Here is a 24636-nt window from a genome sequence, read left to right as displayed (position 1 = left end):
AGGTTAAGTATGGACCTCTGGAACGAATTAAGTACTTAACCCGAGGTACCACTGTAATTTATCATTAATAGCTATGTCCTACACCTCTTTATACCATTCTTCCATTTTATATTCTGCTTGCCCCTTCCACTTCCTCACTGTAATAATTCATGCAGCTGTCAATAAATTTGTGGGCAAGTCCTTCCTAGCCTGCGAACCTTCCACCCCATCAAAACCCCACTTATGGAGAAGGGCCGTTTCTGTAGTGGTGCCCAGTCTGTAGGATGTTCTCCCACATCCCACAATAAAGCTGGTGCTGACAGTGATGTTTTCTCAGTGCCAACTAAAAACACAGAGGCAAGATCATTGTTAGCACCTGCCTTCTAGTGAGACCATCAGTCCTGAGCATTGGGGCTGATAGGAACTGTAGTCCGATGAATATAAAGGGCCACAGGTTCCCATCTCCGCTTCTGTCTCTGTGACAATGGAAGGCAGGAATGGTGGGCAAAACTACAAGTAAATAAACTCTGACCAGGGTTGATAGCACCACATGGCTCCCTTGAGCAACAGCCTATTAGAGCCCAAGGCTAATGCTTTCTTTTGGCCTCAAAGAAGAAGAAGAGTTTGGATTTGATATCCCGCTTTATCACTACCCGAAGGAGTCTCAAAGCGGCTAACATTCTCCTTTCCCTTCCTTCCCCACAACAAACACTCTGTGAGGTGAGTGGGGCTGAGAGACTTCAGAGAAGTGTGACTAGCCCAAGGTCACCCAGCAGCTGCATGTGGAGGAGCGGGGAAGCGAACCCACTTCACCAGATTACGAGTCCACTGCTCTTAACCACTACACCACACTGGCTCCACAAAGTATGTTGAAGCCAGAACATCTTAAACATGGGAAAAGGTCGTGCTCAGAGTTGATGGGAGTTTAAGTCCAATCACATCTGGAGGGCCACAGGTTAAAAGTGGTGATCATTTTGTTATAAAATTCAATATTTATTATAACATCCAATGCAATTAAATGTTTCAAAAATTATATGACTACCACTATTTATATATTCTGGCTGCGCTGAAATTATCAGCCACAAACCCAGTCTCTCGGAGGTTATTTCATCTAGACATTCATTTTCAACTTGTGAAATTATCTCCCATGTCCTTCCGACCTTTCACCACAATGTTTCTTGCCACAAGTTTGGCAAGATGTGTGTGTGTGTGTGTGTGTGTGTTTCTTCTCCCACTCATAGTTTTAGGTTTCATTTCTTTACATTTCCCTTTATCTTCTTTACTGCAGATCTCCTGGTGCACATGAGAAATGAAAACTCAAACTATTTTTGCAGAGCAATTTGAGTTTTCAAATTAGCCTTCCCAAACCTTCCCAAACCAAGTGCCCTTCAGTCGCAGTGGACTACAACTCCCATCAGTGCCAGCCAGCATGGAACTGGTTGAGGTTGATGGAAGTGGCAGCCCAGCAACTGACCAAGTTATTTAAAAGGAAGGAAGGAAGAATAGGAAACAATAAAGAAAACTGGTCTTTACAGAAACTGTACTCTGGTTTGCCTTCTTATGCTTTCATGGGTTTTAATTTTTCAGAGGAGAAGCGGAGAGTGAAAGCCAATAATCGTGAATATAATGAAAAATTTCAGTACGCAGTGAGTACAATGTTTTCATAGTGGAAACACCCACCAGTCAGTGGTTTCCAATTAGCTAAGTATTGCAAACCCCCTGTTTTTCAAGCTACTTTTGAAAATGTTGATATCTCTATGGTAGCTTTTGTTATGTGCGGTGCTTTCTTTCCTGGGGGTACGCAGGGGTACGCGTACCACTAAGCATTTCGTGAATCTTTGCACTTTTGCCCATTTACTGTATTTATTTTCCCTGATTTGAACTATAAAATGGTGATTTTCTTGAGTCAAAATGAGAGTACCCGTAAACATTTTTTAAAGGGAAAAAGCACTGGTTATGTGCATGGTGCCACGGAACTTCTGAGAGGGTTACCCAGGTCCCCTGGGGTCCGTGGAGCACCAGTTGGGAACTGCAGCATTAATGGTTCTGTTTTTATTTGGGTTTTGTGCCTGGACTGGCCACACATTTTAAGAGTCAAGGCATTTTTTAGAATTAGTCTAATGTTTCTTATTTGATTGAAAATCTTGTAGGCCAAAGGTGAACTGCTAAGGTCAGCTAGCTTTTCTCCCGAAAAAACCCTCCCCTCCTTTTGCTGATCAAAAGTATCATAGAAATGTAGAGGTGGAAGGGACCCTGAGAATCTAGGACTGTGATTCCCAGCGTGGGGTAATTTTATTTTTAAGGGGGGCAGTTCGAGAATGAAGGAGCATCTCCACCTTCATCGTTCTGTCCAGATGCTGAGGTCTAGCGCTGAGGGCCTTCTGAGGGTTCCCTCATTGCGAGAAGTGAGGTTACAGGGAACCAGGCAGAGGGCCTTCTCGGTGGTGGCACCTGCCCTGTGGAACGCCCTCCCATCAGATGTCAAAGAGATAAAAAACTACCTGACATTTAGAAGACATCTGAAGGCAGCCCTGTTCAGGGAAGTTTTTAATGTGTGGCATTTTAATGTATTTTTAATCTTTGTTGGAAGCCGCCCAGAGTGGCTGGGGAAACCCAGCCAGATGGGTAGGGTACAAATAATAAATTATTATTATTATTATTATTATTATTATTATTAGGAGTTCACTTTTTGAATAATAAGAATTATATGTCATGGGGTGTGGGGGGCATCAGGATTTTAGAGATGCTTAGGTGGGGCATGGCCAAAAAAAGTTGGGAACCACTGATCTAGAACAACAGGAATATGCAGCTGTCCCATACGGGGATTGAAGCTGCAACCAGCAGGAGATAACCAGGGCATGTACCACTTTCTCCAAGCCTTGAATAAATTTATAAACTTCTGTCATCTCACCTCTTAACTCACTTTTTCTCTGAACTAAGAAGTCCCAAGTGCTTTCAACCTCTTTTCAAACGGAAGTTGCTTCAAGTTTAGTAAGGCACATGTGCACAACACTTCAGGGAAAAACCACAAACCCGGCCTCTCGGAAATTATTTCATTTAGACGTTCATTCTCTAGACGAGAATCCTGAAAATGGAATCTATTCCCTGTCACAGTGTATTTTATTTATTCACTTCTCTCTTTAAAAGTCATGTTGGCTGCCTGTGCCTGTTCCCATCAGGGGTGTGCAGTCATACTGAAGTGAGAGGATGAGTTAAATCCTGCTCTGCTCATCAGGATTCCATGCAGAGGAAGAAGTTTTCCTTGGAATCCCCTGCTAATATGATGGTGGAAGGAACTTTTATCTTAGCAGCACCTTGCAAGCCCTGAAGTCCTTGCTTCGGGGCCTGAAACCACTTTACATCTGATGTAGGGACGTGGGTGGTGCTGCGGTCTAAACCACTGAGCCTCTTGGGCTTGCTGATTGGAAGGTCGGTGGTTCGAATCCCTGCGACGGGGTGAGCTCCTGTTGCTCTGTCCCAGCTCCTGCCAACCTAGCAGTTTGAAAGCACACCAGTGCAAGTAGATAAATAGGTACCACTGTGGTGGGAAGGTACCGTATTTTTTGCACCATAACACTCACTTTTTTCCTCCTAAAAAGTAAGGGGAAATGTCTGTGCGTGTTATGGAGGGAATGTCTACGGGTGGCATGCCTACGGATTTTCCTCCTCTAAAAACTACGTGCGTGTTATGGTCGGGTGCGTGTTATAGAGCGAAAAATACGGTAAATAGCGTTTCCATGTGCTCTGGCTTCTGTCACAGTGTTCTGTTCCACCAGAAGCGGTTTAGTCGTGCTGGCCACATGACCCGGAAACTGTCTGTGGACAAATGCCAGCTCCCTTGGCCTGAAAGCATGATGATTGTACGATGATCCTGTATATCTGAAGGAGCGTCTCCACCCCTATCGTTCAGCACGGACACTGAAATCCAGCGCCAAGGGCCTTCTGGCGGTTCCCTCATTGTGAGAAGTGAGGTTACAGGGAACCAGGCAGAGGGTCTTCTCGGTAGTGGCGCCCACCCTGTGGAATGCCCTCACTTCAGATGTGAGGGAAATAAGCAGCTATCTTCTTTTTAAAAGACATCTGAAGGCAGCCCCGTTCAGGGAAGTTTTTAATATTTAATGCTCTACTGTTTTTAACACTTGTTTGGGAGCCGCGCAGAGTGGCTGGGGAAACTCAGCCAGATGGACGGGGTATAAATAATAAATTATTATTCTATTATTATTATGAGCGCTGCACCCCATAGTTGCCTTTTACTAGACTTAACTGTCCAGGGGTCCTTTACCTATTATTCATTACATTTGCACCCCAACTTCCTTTAACGAGCTTGCAGCAACCCAATATACAGCCCCCTCCTGCCCCACTACATAACATAGTTTGTGACTGGGAGACACCAATGTACCCAGTAAGCTTCATCGCTGAGTGAGGACTGGAACCAAGTCCATGGAGTCTGAAGTCTGTTATGCAACACACCGTACTAGGCAGCTTGTAAAACCGGTTCATGCAACATCACTACATTCCCATTAAAAGACCAGATGTCCTAAAGGAAATTAAATCACTATGCCGACTCTGGAGACAGGGGCTACCCTGAGCACGTATAACATGTGCAGATTTCTTTGTACTATCGCTTGAGCCAGTGCCAGATTTCCGCGTTTGTTCCTGACAAATCCCGAAATGAGTCTGTAAGGCCAATTATCTGTGCACTTTGCTAGGTCTAGACATTTATTTCAGCTGCAGAAGCTTTGCGTAACCTTAAGTCCGACTGTTGATCATGGATATAGTCTTTTTAATTTGCTAAAAGTGCTTTAGATTATTTAGATGAGAAACAGCATCAAGATAATATAGTCTGAAAGTAGTGGTTGGGTGAATTTATTATGAGCTACCAGGGAGTAGACGGGGGCGGGGCGGGGGGGGGACTAGATTTGGCTTTGGGATATATTTTCCTGATAAAATCTGTTATTGGTTACATTTAGATCCCCTTCATCTTTGACAAGAGTGGCTCAAATAGGTGCAGCACATAGGCTAGGCAAGGGATAAAAGTGACAGCAGGTGGAATGTGTATGGCTAGGATTGCCAAGACGCTGATGTGACAAGCAATGTGCCTCCTTGGGACTGAAGAGCTGAGCAGGCTCAGTTTTATCACATCAAGCAAGAGGAGTCCCTGGACTGGGCAAACAAACAGCCACTCCTCCAAGGGGTTTGAGTCTAAGTCAGGGGTAGGCAAACTAAGGCCTGGGGGCTGGATGTGGCCCAATCGCCTTCTAAATCCAGCCTACGGACGGTCCAGGAATCAGTGTGTTTTTACATGAGTAGAATGTGTCCTTTTATTTAAAATGCATCTCTGGGTTATTTGTGGGACCTGCCTGGTGTTTTTACGTGAGTAGAATGTGTGCTTTTATTTAAAATGCATCTCTGGGTTATTTGTGGGGCATAGGAATTCGTTTATTCCCCCCCCCAAAAAAATTGTATGGCCCCCCACAAAGTCTGAGGGACAGTGGGACTGGCGCACGGCTGAAAAAGGTTGTTGACCCCTGGTCTAAGCTGTCTGTGCTGGCTCAACACACACAAACCCTCCAAGTGTCCCTACTTTCTTTTCTTCTTCTTTTTAAAATATTTTTATTTGATTTTAAAAAGAAATAAATACACAACAAATTCAACTGCAAATGCATATAAAGAGATTGCTCTGAATCTCAAGACTCCCCCACCCCAATCCCTTCTGTGGGTCCTAATATCAACATTTACAACTGCATTTCTTTCCATTAGCCATGTTTTTTTTTATCTATCCGAGTTATCCATAATTTTTGTTACCTTGCAAGTGGGATTAGATTCCTGCTAATGCTTTCATGTGCTTACAATGGTCTCCTAAATAAATTATAATTTTTTCCCATTCTCTTTTTAAAGTTCTTGTCTTCTTGGTTCCTGAGCATTCCAGTTAACTTTGCGATTTTGGCATAGTCCATCAACTTGGTTTGCTATTCTTTCTTGGTTGGGATAGTTTCTTCTTTCCATCTCTGGGCTAAAGTGTCCCTATTTTAAAGGGACGTCCCAGATTTACAGAAGCCACCCCGGTTTCTAATTTGATCCTGGGATGTCCTGCTTTTCCTTGTTGTTGTTTAGTCATTTAGTCGTGTCCGACTCTTCATGACCCCATGGACCAGAGCACGCCAGGCACTCCTGTCTTCCACTGCCTCCCACAGTTTGGTCAAACTCATGTTGGTAGCTTCGAGAACACTGTCCAACCATCTCGTCCTCTGTAGTCCCCTTCTCCTTGTGCCCTCAATCTTTCCCAACATCAGGGAGTCTTCTCCAGGGAGTCTTCTCTTCTCATGAGGTGGCCAAAGTATTGGAGCCTCAGCTTCACGATCTGTCCTTCCAGTGAGCACTCGGGGCTGATTTCCTTCAGAATGGATAGGTTTGATCTTCTTGCAGTCCATGGGACTCTTGAGTCTCCTCCAGCACCATAATTCAAAAGCATCAATTCTTCTGTGATCAGCCTTCTTCATGGTCCAGCTCTCACTTCCATACATCACTACTGGGAAAAGCATAGCTTTAACTATATGGACCTTGGTCGGCAAAGTGATGTCTCTGCTTTTTAAGATGCTGTCTAGGTTTGTTTTTCCTTAGGACACCCCTATTTTCATCGGAGAAATTTTGGAGGATATGCGTACAGCTTGTTGTCAAGCACTTTCTCTGAAGGCAGAGGCTTGCCAACAGGAGGAAAAGGAGGCAGCTTTAGCAAAGGAATGTTCTAGTGATCTTCTGACAATTGACCTCTGGTATCTGGGGGAAATGATGGGAAATTAGGGATGTTGGAGAGCTCTGTGGGAAACAGAAGCAGAAATTGCCACAATTCACATGTTTGAGGAATGGAAATCAAACAAGAGAATACAAGCAGTTTCTGCTACTGTTCCTGCCCCCCCCCCAATTTTTATCAGAACCACAGCAGGAGGGGGACATTTAACCCTTCCCTATATTGCGGCAGTCTTGACACTAGCTGTTAAGGGACTTTATAAATGATGATGATGATGATGATGATGATGATTAAAGTTTATATATTATATATTTTGTAAATTTTGTATTGCTCAGTGCTTTGGCTTTTTATATGCAAAATAGTATATGCATAAATTAAGAATTACATTTTTATTATGTTTATCATTAAGTCTATAACCATTAGCCAGTTGCCAAACTTTGGTGCAGAATCATAAAAATTGTAGAGTTGGATGAGGGTACATTTTCTGACTTTTCTGTTTAATGTATACATTTTTTGCTCTCCCATGTTAATAAGTTTTCAATCTCCCCCACCCCCATTCTTGCGTATTTTTCAGAACAATCGCATCCAAACATCCAAGTACAACATTCTGACCTTTTTGCCTATCAACTTGTTTGAGCAGTTCAAGCGGGTTGCCAATGCCTACTTCGTGTTCCTCCTGATTTTACAGGTTATATTCAATATCTGTTTTTATTTCAAAGGCACATTAAATGGCAATGGGTATAAAAGAGAAAACTGTGTACAGTTGTACCTCGGCTCCCAAACGCCTTGGGAGTCGAACGTTCCGACTCCTGACTGAATGATCGAAAACCGGAAGTGAGTGTTCTGGTTTTCTAATGTTCTTTTGGAAGCCAGACATCTGACGGGGCTTCCGTGGGTTCTGATTGGCTGCAGGAGCTTCCTGCAGCCAATCAGAAGCTGTGCTTTGGAAGTCGAACGTTTCGGAAGTTTAATGGATTCTGTTCAACTTCCAAGGTACTACTGTATATTATTATGTGCCACCCTGATCTTTGAGTGATGAGATTCTGAGTGAAGAGCAGGGGTCCCCAAACTTGGGTCTCCCTCTGTTTTTGGACTACAACTCCCATCATCCCTAGCTAGCAGGACCAGTGGTCAGGTATGATGGGAATTGTAGTCTAAAAAAAAAAAACAGTGGGAGACCCAAGTTTGGGAAACACTGCTCCAGAGGTTCCAATTCCTTATCCAGGGTTCAGTTTCCTTGGAATGAAGGTCAGCGGAGACTGGTGTATTCAGTACATACGGTTTTATTTACAACCTGAGGGTGGAGGGGCTTACAGCATTAACACCCCAAAAGACCTTGTGTCTCCGTTAGTCACAGCTTAGGATCCAGCACAGAACAAGACATATCTCTCTGTCCCCAACTTCCAGCCTGCCTCTTCCATCCCACTCCCACATCTCGCTATGCCAAACTTTGGCCTATTGCTCTCCATCACTTACCTGTGGCTATTGCAACCTAGCTCACTCTTTTAGATGCTGATGATCCCCCAAAGGACCCGGGTACAGTGGTGCCTCGCAAGACGAAATTAATCCGTTCCGCGAGTCTCTTCGTCTTGCGATTTTTTCGTCTTGCGAAGCACGGCTATTAGCGGATTAGCGGATTAGCGCTATTAGCGGTTTAGCGGCTTAGCAGCTATTAGCGGCTTAGTGGCTATTAGCAGCTTAGCGGCTTAGAAAAAGGGGGGGAAAGGGAAAAAACTTGCAAGAACTCGCAAGACGTTCCGTCTTGCGAAGCAAGCCCATAGGGAAATTCGTCTTGCGAAGCACCTCAAAAGACGGAAAACTCTTTTGTCTAGCGAGTTTTTCGTCTTGCGAGGCATTTGTCTTGCTGTGCACCACTGTATTGTAGTTTGTTAAGGGTGCTGGGAATTGTAGCTCTGTGAGGGGGTCAATTGCGTGCCAAGGCACCCAAGCCAAGTTCCCAGGAGAACAATAAATCACACTGACACAGAGTATTTTGGTTTGTGGGTTCAAATAGGCCACAACTTCATTGGTTACAGATGTTGAGTGGTTTGGCTTAGGTGTTGCGGTGAAGCCAGGCTATATCTTGACTCCTGCCCGTCTACAGGGAGTCCACTTAATGGTAAACCACCAATAGGGGGTGTCCTATGAGTTACATCAAATAGGGGCACCCTGAGGGGTTCCCCGTTGGGGTAGTGGCATGGCCCTAGCCTATGTCCAGGCTTTGGAAAGTATTCACACCCTAGATGCCTCTAACAGGATACCCTTACTGAGGAGGGGCAGGCGAGGCAACAACCTCTCCTCCAACCAAACAAAGGCTCACCCAGTGCCTAACCTCACAAAAGTCTAACCTCCACCCCCATCGTTCTGCCCAGACTCTGAGGTCCAGTGCCGAGGCCCTTCTGGCGGTTCCCTCATTGCGAGAAGCAAAGCTACAGGGAACCAGGCAAAGGGCCTTCTCGGTAGTGGCGCCCTCCCTGTGGAATGCCCTCCCACCAGATTTCAAAAGAGATAAACAACTACCTGAAATTCAGAAGACATCTGAAGGCAGCCCTGTTCAGGGAAGTTTTTAATGCATGACATTTTAGTGTATTTTTGGTCTTTGCTGGAAGCCGCCCAGCGTGGCTGGGGAAACACAGCCAGATGGGCGGGGTTCAAATAATAAGTTATTATTATTATTATTATAAAAGTTGTGATGATTGCTCCTAGGTAGGTAAAAACCAAATGGCCGGTGCCAATTTGCCAAGTGGAAAAAAATCCTACCTGGCCCCAACAACATGGCGACCGACTATTGCCATAGCAAGGTCATATCAGAGCAAAGCATGAAAAGAGGGTGGGTGTGTAGCGTGATCTGGCGAAGGGGCAAGAAAGAGGGTGCCAGCCAGCCGTGCCACCATTAAATGGCCCATGGCCAAAGTCACCCAGGTAGCAGATTGGCTGGGGCTGTCCTCAGCACAGATGCCATGGCCAGCTGTGATGTGGGGTAAGGGGAGGCAGTGCACCTCCCCCCCCCACGCCGGAAAACTGTTGAGGCTCAGCTGACTGGATGCAATGCCGCCCACCGGATAAAAGGTGAGTGGACCGACAGTACCCATTATTCTTTTGGGTGTGCGGTGCGCTTTAAATGTACGGTATGTACACAGGCTCACTCTCTAGGTGAAAATTGGCATTTCACCAATTTCTATGAATTGGTGAATTCATAGAATTCTATGATTTCTTTGAAACTATAGGAGGCTTTTTTAATATTACTTGTCCTCACACAAAAAATCCTTTAATCTTTCTCTTACAGTTGATTCCAGATGTATCCTCCTTATCATGGTTTGCTACCATTGTTCCTTTAGCGCTGGTTTTAACCATTACAGCTGCCAAAGATGCCACCGATGACTACGTAAGTCTTTGCAGTAATTTACTGGTGCCCTCCCCCCATTTTTGTAATGCATGCACTATCACAAGATGGCTGCCTAAAAGATATAGCACCTCTGTATCTGTACCCTAACCATTGTATACTGATTTTGACAGTGGGATTTGTAGCAAGGTTTTAGTTTGCAATGTTATGCGGTCTTTCTCTCCTCTGTATCTTTTTATTTTAAGAAGAGTGAAAATCTCAAAAACGCTCTGCTTTTGCACACAAAAAAAGATACTGATAAAAAACGGTTATGACATATCATAGAGTATGTTTCCCTCCTGACATCTTTTTTAATCGGCAGTTGGGATGATTTGTGCTCCTGATGCTGTCAGGATCCTGTCCTCAATATTGTTTCTGCAAATGTTTTGGGGGCAGTCAGACTGCTTCACTTTCAGTCAGTAGGTATCTTGTAACTTCCTGCTGAAATCCTGTAACTGTGTGTGTGTGTGTGTGTGTGTGTGTGTGTTTCAAATTACAGTTTTACAATCACATATCCAACATACAACCTTTGCGGGTCCTATTGTTAATCATTTCCTCCTGCATCTCTTATAATAATCCAAATCTTTTACATCTCCATTATGTCCAAAAAATCACCATTAAACTACAAGCATTTAATGTAACTTCTTATGCTGTAAATGTTGTGGTTTATTTTTGGCTGGATTTTTTTGTGCTATAGCACCTCCAAAAAACACTACTATGGTAGCATTGCAGAACAAAGTAAAGCAGAATAAATCTACCACAAACGTACTACTGTTGTGTAAAGAACATGTTGCAGAATACACCCACAATGAAAGACCAGCCTGGTTCTTCCTTCCTTTTTACACAAACCCCCTACCAGGGGTGGGGGTGGCTGTGTTGGTCTTTTAAAAAAAAGTGGAATAGGTTATTGTCTCACTTCAAGAAAGGCCGTCTGTAAGGGCTTGTTAAGATAAATTCAACAGTTTTGATGGATGTAATAATGGAATACTGAATGGTATAGTTTTTGTAAAAGGCCTTCTGCCTGGTTCCCTGTAACCTCACTTCTTGCAGGGAGGGAACTGCCAGAAGGCCCTCAGCGCTGGACCTCAGTGTCCAGCTGAATGATGGGGATGGAGACGCTCCTTCAGGTATACAGGACCAAGGCCGTTTAGGGCTTTAAAGATCAGCACCAACACTTTGAATTGTGCTCAGAAACATACTGGGAGCCAATGTAGGTCTTTCAGGACCAGTGTGATATGGTCTCGGCGGCCACTCCTAGTTACCAGTCTAGCTGCCACATTCTGGATTAGTTGCAGTTTCCGGGTCACCTTCAAAGGTAGCCCCACGTAAAGTACATTGCAGTAGTCCAAGCGAGAGATAACCAGAGCATGTACCACTCTGGCAAGACAGTCCGCGGGTAGGTAGGGTCTCAGCCTGCATACCAGATGGAGCTGGCAGACAGCTGCCCTGGACACAGAATTGACCTGCGCCTCCATGGACAGCTGTGAGTCCAAAATGACTCCCAGGCTGCGCACCTGGTCCTACAGGGGCACAGTTACCGCAGCTCATAGACCTACTTAGGGTTTCAGTGTGGCCCATGAGGCTGTTTTCCCCAAACCACACCCACCTGTCCTGCACCTGATGCCACGAGTGAAATCAGACATGGGAGAGACAGGCCTACAGTTGCCAATGCAAAACCTTGGGAACCTTAAAATGTGCTTCTGATTGTGTGTTGGCAAAGGAGTCTTGCTTTCCCCACGGATCAGCTGAGTGGCGGTTAGAGCAAGCCTGCTGGGATCAGCCGGGATACTGCGTTCACAGGGAACTCAGTAGTGCAGATGAAGTTCAGATGGAGTCAAGAATTACCGACGAAAGAAGAATGGCAAATGGAATTAATGGACTATGCAGAATTAGACAAATTAACAGGAAGGATTTGAAACCTGCAGGGTCAGAGATTCTTAGAAGACGAGTAAATATTTGAACTATTTGAAATGCAATTGTAATAAACAGATTACGCTAGTAGGATTGCAAGAAGTTCTGTAAGGAGGATTATTTGAAACATTGCAAGAAAGACTATGATGAGAATTATTAGTTAAGGACAATTAAAAGTAATAGAGAAATTAAGACATGCAGAACAAGCGATAAAGAACGGAAAATCTTCAGAAGTTGCTGACGGAAGTCACAATATTGTATAAGATAAGAAGTTACGTTAAATGATTGTTGGAAATGATATGTTAAAAAAACCAATACAAATGTGTGTGTATATATATATATATGTGTGTGTGTGTGTGTGTGTGTGTGTGTGTGTGTGTGTGTGTAAGTTCAGATGGAGTCATAGTCCATAGCAGGTGGGGATAACCTTTGGTCTTCCGGTTGTTACAACTCTTAGGCCATTGACCAAGCTCGCTGGGGCTGGTGGGAGCTGTCATTCAGCAAGTTTCTTGGTTTGTTTGTTTGGTGTTCTGGTTTTTTGCACCAGGGTAGGAGTTCTGCAAAAACAGGCATTTCATTGGGAGATTTCTCTGGGAGTTTTTGGATATTGTGAAACAGTTTAGCGGGAGATGAAGAAACTTGAATTCTTCACTGAATCCTCCCCAGGGCTTTGAGGATTCCATTAATAAACATACATCAAATTGAAGCAAGTTAGAAGAAACCATTAAAAGTAAAAAAAAAAATTGAGGCAGGGGAAAATCCTTGGTCTTTTTCTTTGCCAGGGCATTTCCAGACAACAGTGGGTAGTGGAAGAAACACACGTTTGGTTTTTAAGAAAATTCTTAAATGCCTTTCTTCTTAAAAAGATCTTTCATCATATTCTGATAATATTTAGTAAGGTTCTAGTGCAGATGAGCAACGTGGAGCTAAAACTGAGGAAGGTGGGTATAAAAGAGAAAACTGTGTACAGTTGTACCTCGGCTCCCAAACGCCTTGGGAGTCGAACGTTCCGACTCCTGACTGAACGATCGAAAACCGGAAGTGAGTGTTCTGTTTTTCTAATGTTCTTTTGGAAGCCAGACATCTGACGGGGCTTCCGTGGGTTCTATTGTACTACCAACCTTACTGTACGCTTGTGAAACATGGACCACTTATAAACACCATTTGCAACTCCTCGAAAGATTCCATCAACAGTGTCCCTGAACATTTTTATACATCACTTGGGAAGACAGGTGAACTAATGCCAGTGTACTGGAAGAAGCAGAGATCACGAGTGTCGAAGCAATGATTCTTCAACATCAACTTCGTTGGACTGGTCATGTTGTGCAGATGCCTGATCATCATCTTCTAAAGCAAGTACTCTATTCCGAACTTAAAATACAGAAAGCATAATACTGGTGATCAACAAAAGAGGTTTAAAGACTCTCTCATGGCAAATCTAAAATAAATGTAGTATAAACACTGAAAACTTGGAAACACTGGCCTGCGAGCGCTCTAATTGGAGAACACCAAAGGTGACATGGGTTTTAAAGACATTCGAATTCAGGACAAAAGGGAGAAGCGTGCTAAGAGGAAGGCACACTTGGCAAACCCTCACCATGATCAACTCCTGCCTGGAAACCTATGTCCCCACTGTGGAAGGACGTGTGGATCCAGAATTGGCCTCCAGTGTCACTTACGGACTCACTGTTAAAACCATGTTTATGGAAGACAATCTTACTCGGCTACGAGGGATCGCCGAAGCAGCAGCAACAACATCAGGCTGTAGTTAGGTGCTAGAGTGCCTGTCCAAAAGCTAAGACTTCATTCAGAGTAACAAACTACACATGAGGAGTCACACACACTGGGTTCTGCCCAACTCTCTCTCTCTCTCTCTCTCTCTCTCTCTCTCTCTCTCTCTCTCTCTCTCTCTGTGTGTGTGTGTGTGTGGCATCTCATGGCAGGAGGAGGTCCGATGGGACTCTCCACAGCTGTGGGGAGGCCTGAGGGGGTCTGCTGTGGCTGTGGGTAGGTCCAGTGGGCCTGTCACAGCTACAGGAGAGCCCCCAATGGGGCCGGTCACAGGTGTGGGTAGGTCCAGTGGAGCCTGCTGTGGCTCTGGGGTATTGAGAGGTCCCGGCTCCCTCCTTGAATTTTTATTGGGGGACCTTATGTCTCCACCTGCTGAATGGTGCCCTTGTGAGGAGTAGTGCCCTCATGAGTAGACCTTACTCCTTAGCTAGCAAAGATTCCTGATTATTATTGTTTTCTGCATTAGGTGCCCAAATACATTGGCCTGCTTTGGGTACCATGCTCCATAATAGATGAGGCTGCCAATTTTTGCCTGGCCTCAGGCAGCAAAAAGCCTTGAACTGGCTCTGAGGATTATTGTTGCTGAAGGTTGACCACAAACTGGCCAGTTTGACCTCGCTGTATATGCAATTGTTTTAGCTGTTTTTAACATTTGTAAGTGTTTTATATGTGTTTTTGTTATATTGCAAATTGCTTTGGGATGCCTCATGGGAAGTGATTCATAGATGAAATAAATGTGTCTGAAAGTTCAAGTTTAGAAAAGGGAAGCCGCTAGAGTTTGCCCACTCTGTAAACAGCACTTTGGGGAGCAATTTTCTCCCCAGTCTTTTCACATTTAACTTCCTAAAGCTTTAAGTAGCAGCTCTGCGCAAGTGGAAAAATACTATGAATTTGAGCAGGATCTGTTATCTCTTGGGAAAGCTGCAAAAACGAAGCATTATTTTGTCTACAGAGGTTTCTATACTAAAGGAGACAATGGATTTATCTATTGAAGAAAGGAAGGGACTTGACGCAAGTTATCGAAAGGTCGGCGGTTCGAATCCCTGCGGCGGGGTGCGCTCCCGCTGCTCGGTCCCAGCGCCTGCCAACCTAGCAGTTCGAAAGCACCTCCGGGTGCAAGTAGATAAATAGGGACCGCTTACCGGCGGGAAGGTAAACGGTGTTTCCGTGTGCGGCTCTGGCTCGCCAGAGCAGCGATGTCACGCTGGCCACGTGACCCGGAAGTGTCTCCGGACAGCGCTGGCCCCTGGCCTCTTGAGTGAGATGGGCGCACAACCCCAGAGTCTGTCAAGACTGGCCCGTACGGGCAGGGGTACCTTTACCTTTACCTTTATGTTCCTGAATAACAAAAGCCTCTGTGGAGAACAAGAAGTTTCTGAATTAGAAGGTTTCTGCAGCAGAACAGGAAAAAGCAACCCGAGGAATAAGAGCTGGACCAAATTTGAAGCCGGAGTATTTGGAACATCCAGACTTTAAAAGGACCAAGAAATAGAATTTAAGTTAGACTCTTAAACATAGAGGTCTGGATGGAAGAACAATGACTTTTTCTGAGAGTTTTTTCGAGATTGGACTTTCTGAAATTAAAAGCTATCAAAAGACGGCAAAGTGGAGTTGAGATATAGACGTGGATACACCAGGCTGGCAGTAGACAATGGATGAACTTTGGGGATTGGAACCGGGGAATGGGGGGGGGGGAGATTTGGAATCCAAAGGCTGTAAAATTATATATTATTTCTTTCTTTTCTTTTTTCATGTTTGTTGTTTGAAAATAGGGGAATTCGTGGAAGGGAAATGGGGTCGATCTTAGGGAATTATATAAAATATAAGGAGAAATGGTTCATTAAGATAAATAAGATAAATTAATTTGGAATAAATGGGTTATTTAAAATTACAAATAAGGTTTTAAAATTTGGGGTAAGAATCTGTGGAATCAATTTAAGGGAAATGGAATACAAGAGGGGGAGGGGGGGGGAAGTCCGGGAAAGATGCCACTGAAACCAAGTGTAAATCATATTTGTTTTTTCTTTTTTTCTTGCTATCTTTCCTTTTTATTCTGGAAAATTTTTAATAAATATTATTAAAAAAAATAAATAAGTAGCAGCTCTGCAATATATCACGAGGGCAAAAGCCTCTAATTTTCAGGATGGTCCCTAAATTGTGGGACCCCTTCTCCACAGAAGTGCATCTACCATCTTCATTGTACAACTTCTGCCATATTCTGCCATATTCTGATGACACACCTCTTTACACTTAACGTGTTTTGTGGGCGCACCTTTTTTGGGTATTGTTCTGCTTTGTTTGGAAAGGGTTTACGCATTTTAGAATTGTAATGCTGTTATCTGTGTTTTTAACCCTATTTTCTCTTCCTGTATCTGACTCTGGGATCTTATGGAGAAGTGTGGATAAGAAATATTGCAGATCAATAAGCTGATAAAGAACATTCCCACGCAGCTCCTAATTTTGTGCTCCTGAGCTATAGGCTTTTCCGGCATTCTTCCCTTGATGTCGCCTCCTCACTTCAACTCTCTGTCTCGCTCATCGCTCAGGAAAGCCCGTAAAGAGACATCTGGAAAATGATTTATATTTGTCCTTACATTTCTGCTCCTGGCTTCCAAAACAGCAATGTGGATATCTGCAAATGGAACCCCTAGCTAAGTCCATTTTACTTTCCTGTTCCAAGCAACTTGTTTACATTCTGCTGCAAGTCAACTTCATTTAAAAGACGTAGTCTGGCTGGAACCTAATTGCAGAGTACTGTGTGCCACACTTAACTGGGCCTGTTTTTTCTTCTTCCTTTTAACCCTTTGCAGTTTCGCCACAAAAGTGACAACCAGGTGAACAACCGGCAGGCTCAAGTACTCATTGATGGCAAGTAAGAAGCACGCCTTTATAATTTTCCGCATGCCAGTAGACAGTTATGGAAATTACTAGGCATTTGTCAAAATGCAGAATCCTGACATTAAAGTATTAAAACAGGGGTGGGGAGTCTCACATGCCTTCCAGTCTCTTCTGCCCTCAGCTGCAGCTTCTTTTCCCAGGCATGTAAAGGTAAAGGTAAAGGTACCCCTGACCATTAGGTCCAGTCATGACCGACTCTGGGGTTGTGTGCTCATCTCTCTCTATAGGCTGAGGGAGCCGGCGTTTGTCCACAGACAGCTTCTGGGTCATGTGGCCAGCATGACTAAGCCGCTTCTGGTGAACCAGAGCAGCGCACGGAAACGCCGTTTACCTTCCTGCTGGAGCAGTACCTATTTATCTTACTTGCACTTGACATGCTTTTGAACTGCTAGATGGGCAGGAGCAGGGACCGAACAACGGGAGTTCACCCCGTCATGGGGATTCAAACTGCCAACCTTCCGATCGGCAAGCCCTAGGCTCTGTGGTCGGCACGTACCAACCTGTTATAAGAAAAACTGCTCCATTTCCCTTACGGGGTATTCCCAGAGCCCGTATAGAGTCCTTAAGTGGGTTCCCTGTTGGTAGGAGAAAGTAACAGAGGCCAATCAGAGTATATTGAGAAGCAAATCGGCTAGTAAGCCTGATCTTTATTCAAGGAACTGTTGTGACAGGGTCCCCACTCACCACATGCAGGAGGGAGAAGAACCCCGAACAATGGTGCACAAGCCCTTATATAGACTTTTGAAATTGCCTACCCTGTAGCCCAAGACCACCACCCCAAAACATCATACATACATCACAGAGGGAGGCGGTCTACAGCAAAAATCCTGCCTGCCAGGATACCTGATAATGGTCACTGATTACATTACCAGGGCAGTCCGGCCATTCTATTGTGATGGTAAATACTTTAGTTCCTGAATGCAGGTCACAGGCTCACCCTATTCATACACAAATACGTCCTTCGGCTGGGGAGGGCGGGAGATAAATAAAATTTAAATTAATTAAATTTAAATTTTTTTTTAAAAAAAGCAAGATTTTATTATTATTATTAAGACAGGATTTGCAAGCAAAAAGACAGTGGGAAGGCTTTCCTCATTTGCCTCCCTTATCGCAGAGGAATATTTGAGGTCATTGGGAGAGTCACAATGGCTCCAGGATTGCTCTCCCATACTATTTCAGACACATGGTTCATATATTTATATATGTGTGCATTTATGAATATTTATGCTATATTTGAGACCTTAAAATTCTTATAGCAAACCCATCCTTTAGGGCTGGAGGAAGGGCCATAGCTCAATGGTAGAGCATCTGTGCTCATGCAGGAGGTTCCAGGTTCAGCCCCCATTATCTCCAGGTGGGACTTGGGGAACTCTTCTGCCTGAAGCCCTGGAAAGATGCTCCCAGTTAGCGACAAACAATTGATAGGGTAGATGGACCAATGGTCTGACTCAGTATAAAGCAGCTTCCTATGTTACTATTTTTGCCCGGCTGGAATGTGCCCTTGAGATAAAGTAGATAAATAGGTACCGCTGTGGTGCAAAGGGAAACGGCGTTTCCGTGTGCTCTGGCTTCCGTTACGGCGTCCCATTGTGCCAGAAGCAGTTTAGTCCTGCTGGCCACATGACCTGGAAAGCTGTCTGTGGACAAACGCTGGATTCCTCGGCCTGAAAGCGAGATGAGCGCCACAAGCCAATAGTTGCTTTTGACACCATCCAAGTGTTCTTTACCTTTACCTTTTACCTACCACTTAGACCTTTTAAAGTATTAAAGTGCTTTTAAATAAAATAAAGAAAAGCATGTCCTTTTTTCGCCTGCATATGTAGTATTGTACATTTGTAGCTGGTATTCAGGCATTTAGTCCCCACCTGTGCACGCCAGGTGGGTGAGAAGGAGCCAGCCGGACACATACACTCTTCCCTCTGTGTAATGGGTTGGATCAGGAGAGTTGTCTCATTCAATATAACCCTGAGAAAGAGGATTGCCACCTGAGTGTAGAGATTTGGGAGGCATCAGTCAGAACTCTTTAGCGATGGAATGGAGGATAGAAATTAGCAGACTGAAACCAAATGTAGTCTTGGGATTGTTGTACAGATTGACTGTGTTTGGAAAGCCCCTGGAAAGAAGGGCCATAGGCCAGTCTACTACAGTTGTGCCTTGGAAGCCAAACAGAATCCGTTCCGGGAGTTTGTTCGACTTCCAAAACGTTCAACTTCCAGGGCACAGCTTCCGATTTGCTGCAGGAGCTTCCTGCAGCCAATCAGAAGCCATGGAACATTTGATTTCCAAAAATAGTTCGCAAACCAGAACACTCACTTCTGGGTTTGCAGCGTTCGGGAGCCTAAACATTCGACTGGTGTTCGTCAACCAAGGTACGACTGTACACCCTTGCAAAATTGGATGATGGTCTGTAGTGAGAGAATACTGGATTATACCAGTTCAAAATGCAGATGCTTACAAACAGAGATAAAAATTAGAACATCACTGCGGAGGATATACGAAAACTTTTCCCCTGATGTGCTAGCTTTCTACATGCATGGAGCTTTTGCTATATGGTAGCATTCTAATATGGGACTCTACACCAGTGATACCGTGACATCACTTTCAGCCTTGCAGCTTTCAACAAACAACACATTCTCACAATTCAGCTGAATGTAGGAATACAACGTTGAGTGTTGAAATCATGAGTGATATACATACACATGTTAATCAGCCTAAAGAATATTAACACCAAATGTGTGGGTAAATGACAAACAGAGGGGTGGCCAAAGTTTCCCTTTCAGAACTCTACTCAAGAACGCCTTGGTAATTGGTGCCCCAGTAAATATCATCATGTTTTTATTAGTGACACATGCAAGTCGCACATGGAGCAATAATGAGAAGCAGTCTGTTCGTAACTTTTTAATGTTGTCATAACTGCAATTATATCTTATGCCTCATACAAGTGAAATTTGAAGTAAATAGGATGCATGCTGGGGAGATCATTATGAACAATTTTCTTTCTTGTACTTTTCCTTTCTTCTTTTGGAACAGAAAATATCTCCCTGCAAGTTGACAAATGACATTATGCACAACTTTTTTTTAATGAGCAATGGGCAACTTTGTTAGTCTGAGAAATCTGTGAACGCCAAGTGGCTCGACCCACTTTTATTCTGTGGTGAGCTATGAGGATTATTTCCTATTCAGCTTAGCCATGGCATAGTCTGGCTGGTTCTGTACATCCACAGTAGGAAGTGTTTGGATTTTATATTCCGGTTTATCACTACCCAAAGGAGTCTCAAAGCGGCTAACATTCTCCTTTCCCTTCCTCCCCCACAACAAGCACTCTGTGAGGTGAGTGGGGCTGAGAGACTTCAGAGAAGTGTTACTGGCCCAAGGTCACCCAGCAGCTGCATGTGGAGGAGCGGGGAAGCGAACCCGGTTCACCAGATTACGAGTCTACCGCTCTTAACCACTACACCACACTGGCTCCCAGGTGTGGGGTATCCTTGGCTCTCTGTGCTGTTGAACTACAACTCCCATCATCCCTGGCCATGCTTGCTGTGGCTGATGGGAGTTGTAGTTCAGCAACCTGTGGCGGACTAAAGATTCCCCACACCTGATCTACAGGCGTGTAAATTTCTGCGCATTTGTAAGGTGCTAACGGGTCTCCTTTGCAGTGTGTTGGCTTGTAGATGGTGACACCAAACCTTCTGCACATTTTTTCTGCAACTCTGTGCTTTGCGAAACTAACATAGAAGTGAGGAATGTTGATCCCAGCTTTGAATATGACGGAGATGATCTTTATTTAAACTGAACTCTAAGCTTCTATTTTAGGTTGTTTTGAATAGAATGTTTAGCAATAAACATCATTTTCTGAGATTTCATTTGTTTGAAATGGGATTTAAGATTGTAAATATAGCATTAACATACTGCAGCTGTAACAAACACAGATTCTTTTTTAAAAGAAGAATCTGTTAATGGCTGTAATGATCCATTGTCCATCATTGTGCAATATCTAATATGCTTTTTGGCATAGAGTTTTTCAAAGACCGTCAGAGTACGGGTGAATTAAGGCGCGGCCTTTTTAAGGTGTACACTTCATTTTATGTTGATTGTACACTTAAAGATGTCATGTGTGAATGTGAAATCCCTGATTTCATATATGTATGCTAATAAATGCAGCCATGATTGCCTACAGTCCCCTGTCAACTATAAAGTCAGCTGCAAATCTGCAATTCCTGCCATGAAACGTGAAAAGTTTTCAGATTACACAAGCCAAAAAGAAAGAAAGAAAGAAAGAAAGAAAGAAAGAAAGAAGGAAGGAAGGAATGTATTGGAGCTTTCCTGGGTATAGAAAATGACCCTGTTTTCTCGGTCACTTTTGGCACAGCAAGGTAAATGGCAAGGAGAATTAACTCACTGGCATTTTTTTCAGACATTCATTTTCTTTTATTTATGTATTACGACACTACCCTCTCAATCATATTCTCAAGATGGTTTGCAAAATGGATAAAACAATTAACATCATTATTAAAAAAATAAGCTAAAAGCCACAAAATTATAAAAGCAACAAGAAGCAGACATAACAATCTTGTTCTATTAGACCAGGAGTAGGCAACCTAAGGCCCAGGGGCTGGATGCGGCCCAATCGCCTTCTCAGTCCAGCCCATGGACAGTCCAGGAATTGGCGTGTTTTTACATGGGTAGAATGTGTCCTTTTATTTAAAATGCATCTCTGGGTTATTTGTGGGACATAGGAATTCATTCATTCATTTTCCCCCCAAAATATAGTCCGGCCCACCACATGGTCTGAGGGACGGTGGACCGGCCCACAGCTGAAAAAGGTTGCTGACCCCTGTATTAGACTATTATGTTCCTGTGCTCCCTGTCTATCTGTTGCCATAACATTAGACCACAGTTTCCTGCTATATCTGAACTGGGAAACCATGGTTTAGTATCTTACCACAAACCCGTATATCAATCAAACCAGGATGTGATTTTCGCTTCATATTCTGGGTTGTAGTCAGCACTTTATTAGGCAGAGATCTTTATCCCCCCTTTAAACATCTTTACTGAAAGTTCAAAAAAGTACACAACTATATGTGCACTAAGGGACGCGGGTGGCGCTGTAGGTTAAACCACAGAGCCTAGGACTTGCCGATTGGAAGGTCGGCGGTTCGAATCCCCGTGACGGGGTGAGCTCCCGTTGCTTGGTCTCAGCTCCTGCCAACCTAGCAGTTCAAAAGCACGCCAGTGCAAGTAAATAAATAGGTACTGCTCCAGCGGGAAGGTAAATGGCATTTCCGTGCGCTGCTCTGGTTTGCCAGAAGCGGCTTAGTCATGATGGCCACATGACCCGGAAGCTGTACGCTGGCTCCCTCAGCCAGTAAAGGAAGATGAGCGCCGCAACCCCAGAGTCGGTCACGACTGGACCCAATGGTCAGGGGTCCCTTTACCTTTACCTATATGTGCACTAAACATGGTGAGACGTAAATAAAAGAGAGAAAAAGAGAAACAGAACCCATGTAGAAGGGAAAATAAAGGGGGGGGAGGAAAACCCAAAACTGTATATTTTACAAGGTTGTTATTGTACTTTACCAGATCTTAACCTATTACAGTATTTGTAAGAATGGATTCCAAATATCATTGAATTTGTCCATGGCAAGTCTGCATTTATTTGCAAGTTGTTTATATGTTGTGAGTTTGTATACGTCCTCAATCCAATTGTGAAAGGGAGACACATTTTCATCTTTCCAGTTCATCAGGATCAGTCTTTTTGCTGTTGTAAAGGCATGGAGAGTCCACTCATATTGTCCTTTTGTAAGGTTGCATGTGCTGGGTATATAATTCAAGAGGATACTTTGCTCTGTAAATATAAGGTTGTTCTGTACAGTTCTGTTGATAGTTTCAGTTACCTTCTGCCAAAAATCTTTCCATATAGGCAGAGATCATCACTCTATTGTAATAGGATGAAATATTCTTATTATAGCATCGTTGGCAGGTAATAGTAAGACTAATAAATAAACAACCTCAAAGTACTCATGGCCTAGAAAACAAGCTCCACCAGATTATCAAGATGTGTTTTCAAGAATCCAGGACTTCAAAAACACTAGCACAGAACAATATTACTCCCTACGGAAGGGAATTCTCTGACCAGGCCTGGTACCAATACACAAGGCTACATTAGTTTAGCCTTCAGAAGTCCCAAGTGAGCCTTTTATCCAATCACCCTGGGCTAGACAAGGTCAAGAGAGAGCATACTGTTTGAGTCTCTAAAAAACAACAATCCTATTGCAGTACACCAACATCATGTTGAGTGTTATTACAAAACAAACTCAAAGGAGAGGAGTCTTACCCAAGAGGGATGATTTAGTGTACTTCCAAACATCACTTGAACTTTTATTTATTTTTTTATGCACTTGGTATGCATCCTTGGTATGCATCCTATGTTTTTGGCATGTGTGGAGGTGTGATTATTGATGTTTTGAGCTGATTCCTCCATACATTTGCTTTCCCTCCTAGAAGCAGAAAGAAACTTATCACCAAACGAATGAATGAATTGATTTATTATGGTAACAGACCAGAGATGTTATCACCAAATTACTTCATAGGCTGTATTCGGAGAGCCCAGTTTCTTGTATCCAAGCATAAGATGAAAACCTGTTCCTTGATCTCAGAAACCATCGTGCAAAATTTGGTTGCAATAAGTATCCGAAGAAGTGTCAAAATGCAATTAGAAAACAAAGAACTTTCTACAATCTATAGTATATTTAAAGTGCATATACACCATACATTTAAAGCACAGTCCCTCAGGAATCCTGGGAATTGTAGTCTACTCACAGAGCTACAGTTCCAACGCCCTTCACAAATTACTGTTTCCAGGATTTGTTTGGGGAGCAGAGATGGGCTTTAAATGTGCTTTGAAAGTATGTTGTGTGCACAGCCACAGTCAATACTGGAGGCCTATTTGCTTAAAACGGTTTGCTCCATGTTGCACCCACAGCTGTTTAGATGCCAGGAACTAGGCTGTGTGTCTGCTACCACTAATACAGTTTTCTGCACCGAGCGAGATAAAATGCAGAAGAGAATAGGCATGGAAGAATAGGGGCATTCTGGCTCTAGATGAAAATGCTGCAGCTGAAAACTTTCCGGGACAGCATGTACTTGGATTGAAATTAAAGCGAAAGTCGTCCAATGTATAAGCCAAATGACCAGGCCAAATGATGGTGTAGGGCATTTCTCATGGTTCTATAAATATGTAAGCTGCTTTTCTATAGAACAAGTGGATTAAAAAAACTAACTAACTAAAAATAAATGACCCTGATCACCTTGTTGTAGAGTAACCCACATCATGAAATTTACTGTAGTCCCTTAAACCTAGTAAGGTAAAGGTAAAGGTACCCCTGCCCGTACGGGCCAGTCTTGACAGACTCTGGGGTTGTGCGCCCATCTCACTTAAGAGGCCAGGGGCCAGCGCTGTCCAGAGACACTTCCGGGTCACGTGGCCAGCGTGACGAAGCTGCTCTGGCCAGAGCCAGAGCCAGAGCCGCACACGGAAATGCCGTTTACCTTCCCGCTGGTAAGCGGTCCCTATTTATCTACTTGCACCCGGAGGTGCTTTCGAACTGCTAGGTTGGCAGGCGCTGGGACCGAGCAGCGGGAGCGCACCCCGCCGCAGGGATTCAAACCACCGACCTTTCGATCGGCAAGCCCTAGGCGCTGAGGCTTTAACCCACAGCGCCTCCTGCGTCCCACCCCTTAAACCTAGACAGCATCTAAAAAAGCAGAGACATCACCTTGCCAACAAAGGTCCGTATAGTTAAAGCTATGGTTTCCCAGTAGTGATGTATGGAAGTGAGAGCTGGAATATAAAGAAGGCTGATCGCCGAAGAATTGATGCTTTTGAATTCTGGTGCTGGAGGAGACTCTTGAGAGTCCCATGGACTGC

At 43.9% G+C, this 24636-nt stretch overlaps 1 protein-coding gene across 1 annotated transcript in view; it reads left to right on the top strand.

The window, feature by feature from the left end:
* ATP8B4 (ATPase phospholipid transporting 8B4 (putative)) overlaps positions 1-24636 on the top strand; it is a 124672-nt gene that overhangs the window by 9598 nt on the left and 90438 nt on the right. The window contains exons 4-7 of the mRNA XM_079953175.1: positions 1567-1625; positions 7302-7415; positions 10014-10112; positions 16622-16683. Coding sequence (XP_079809301.1) covers positions 1567-1625; positions 7302-7415; positions 10014-10112; positions 16622-16683 — 334 coding nt within the window. The remainder of the gene's footprint in view (positions 1-1566; positions 1626-7301; positions 7416-10013; positions 10113-16621; positions 16684-24636) is intronic.

Source organism: Podarcis cretensis (assembly GCF_951804945.1).
Source record: "Podarcis cretensis genome assembly, chromosome: 14".
In the NCBI taxonomy this organism is placed as follows: domain Eukaryota; kingdom Metazoa; phylum Chordata; class Lepidosauria; order Squamata; family Lacertidae; genus Podarcis; species Podarcis cretensis.
This window is presented reverse-complemented; position numbering and strand designations above follow the sequence as displayed.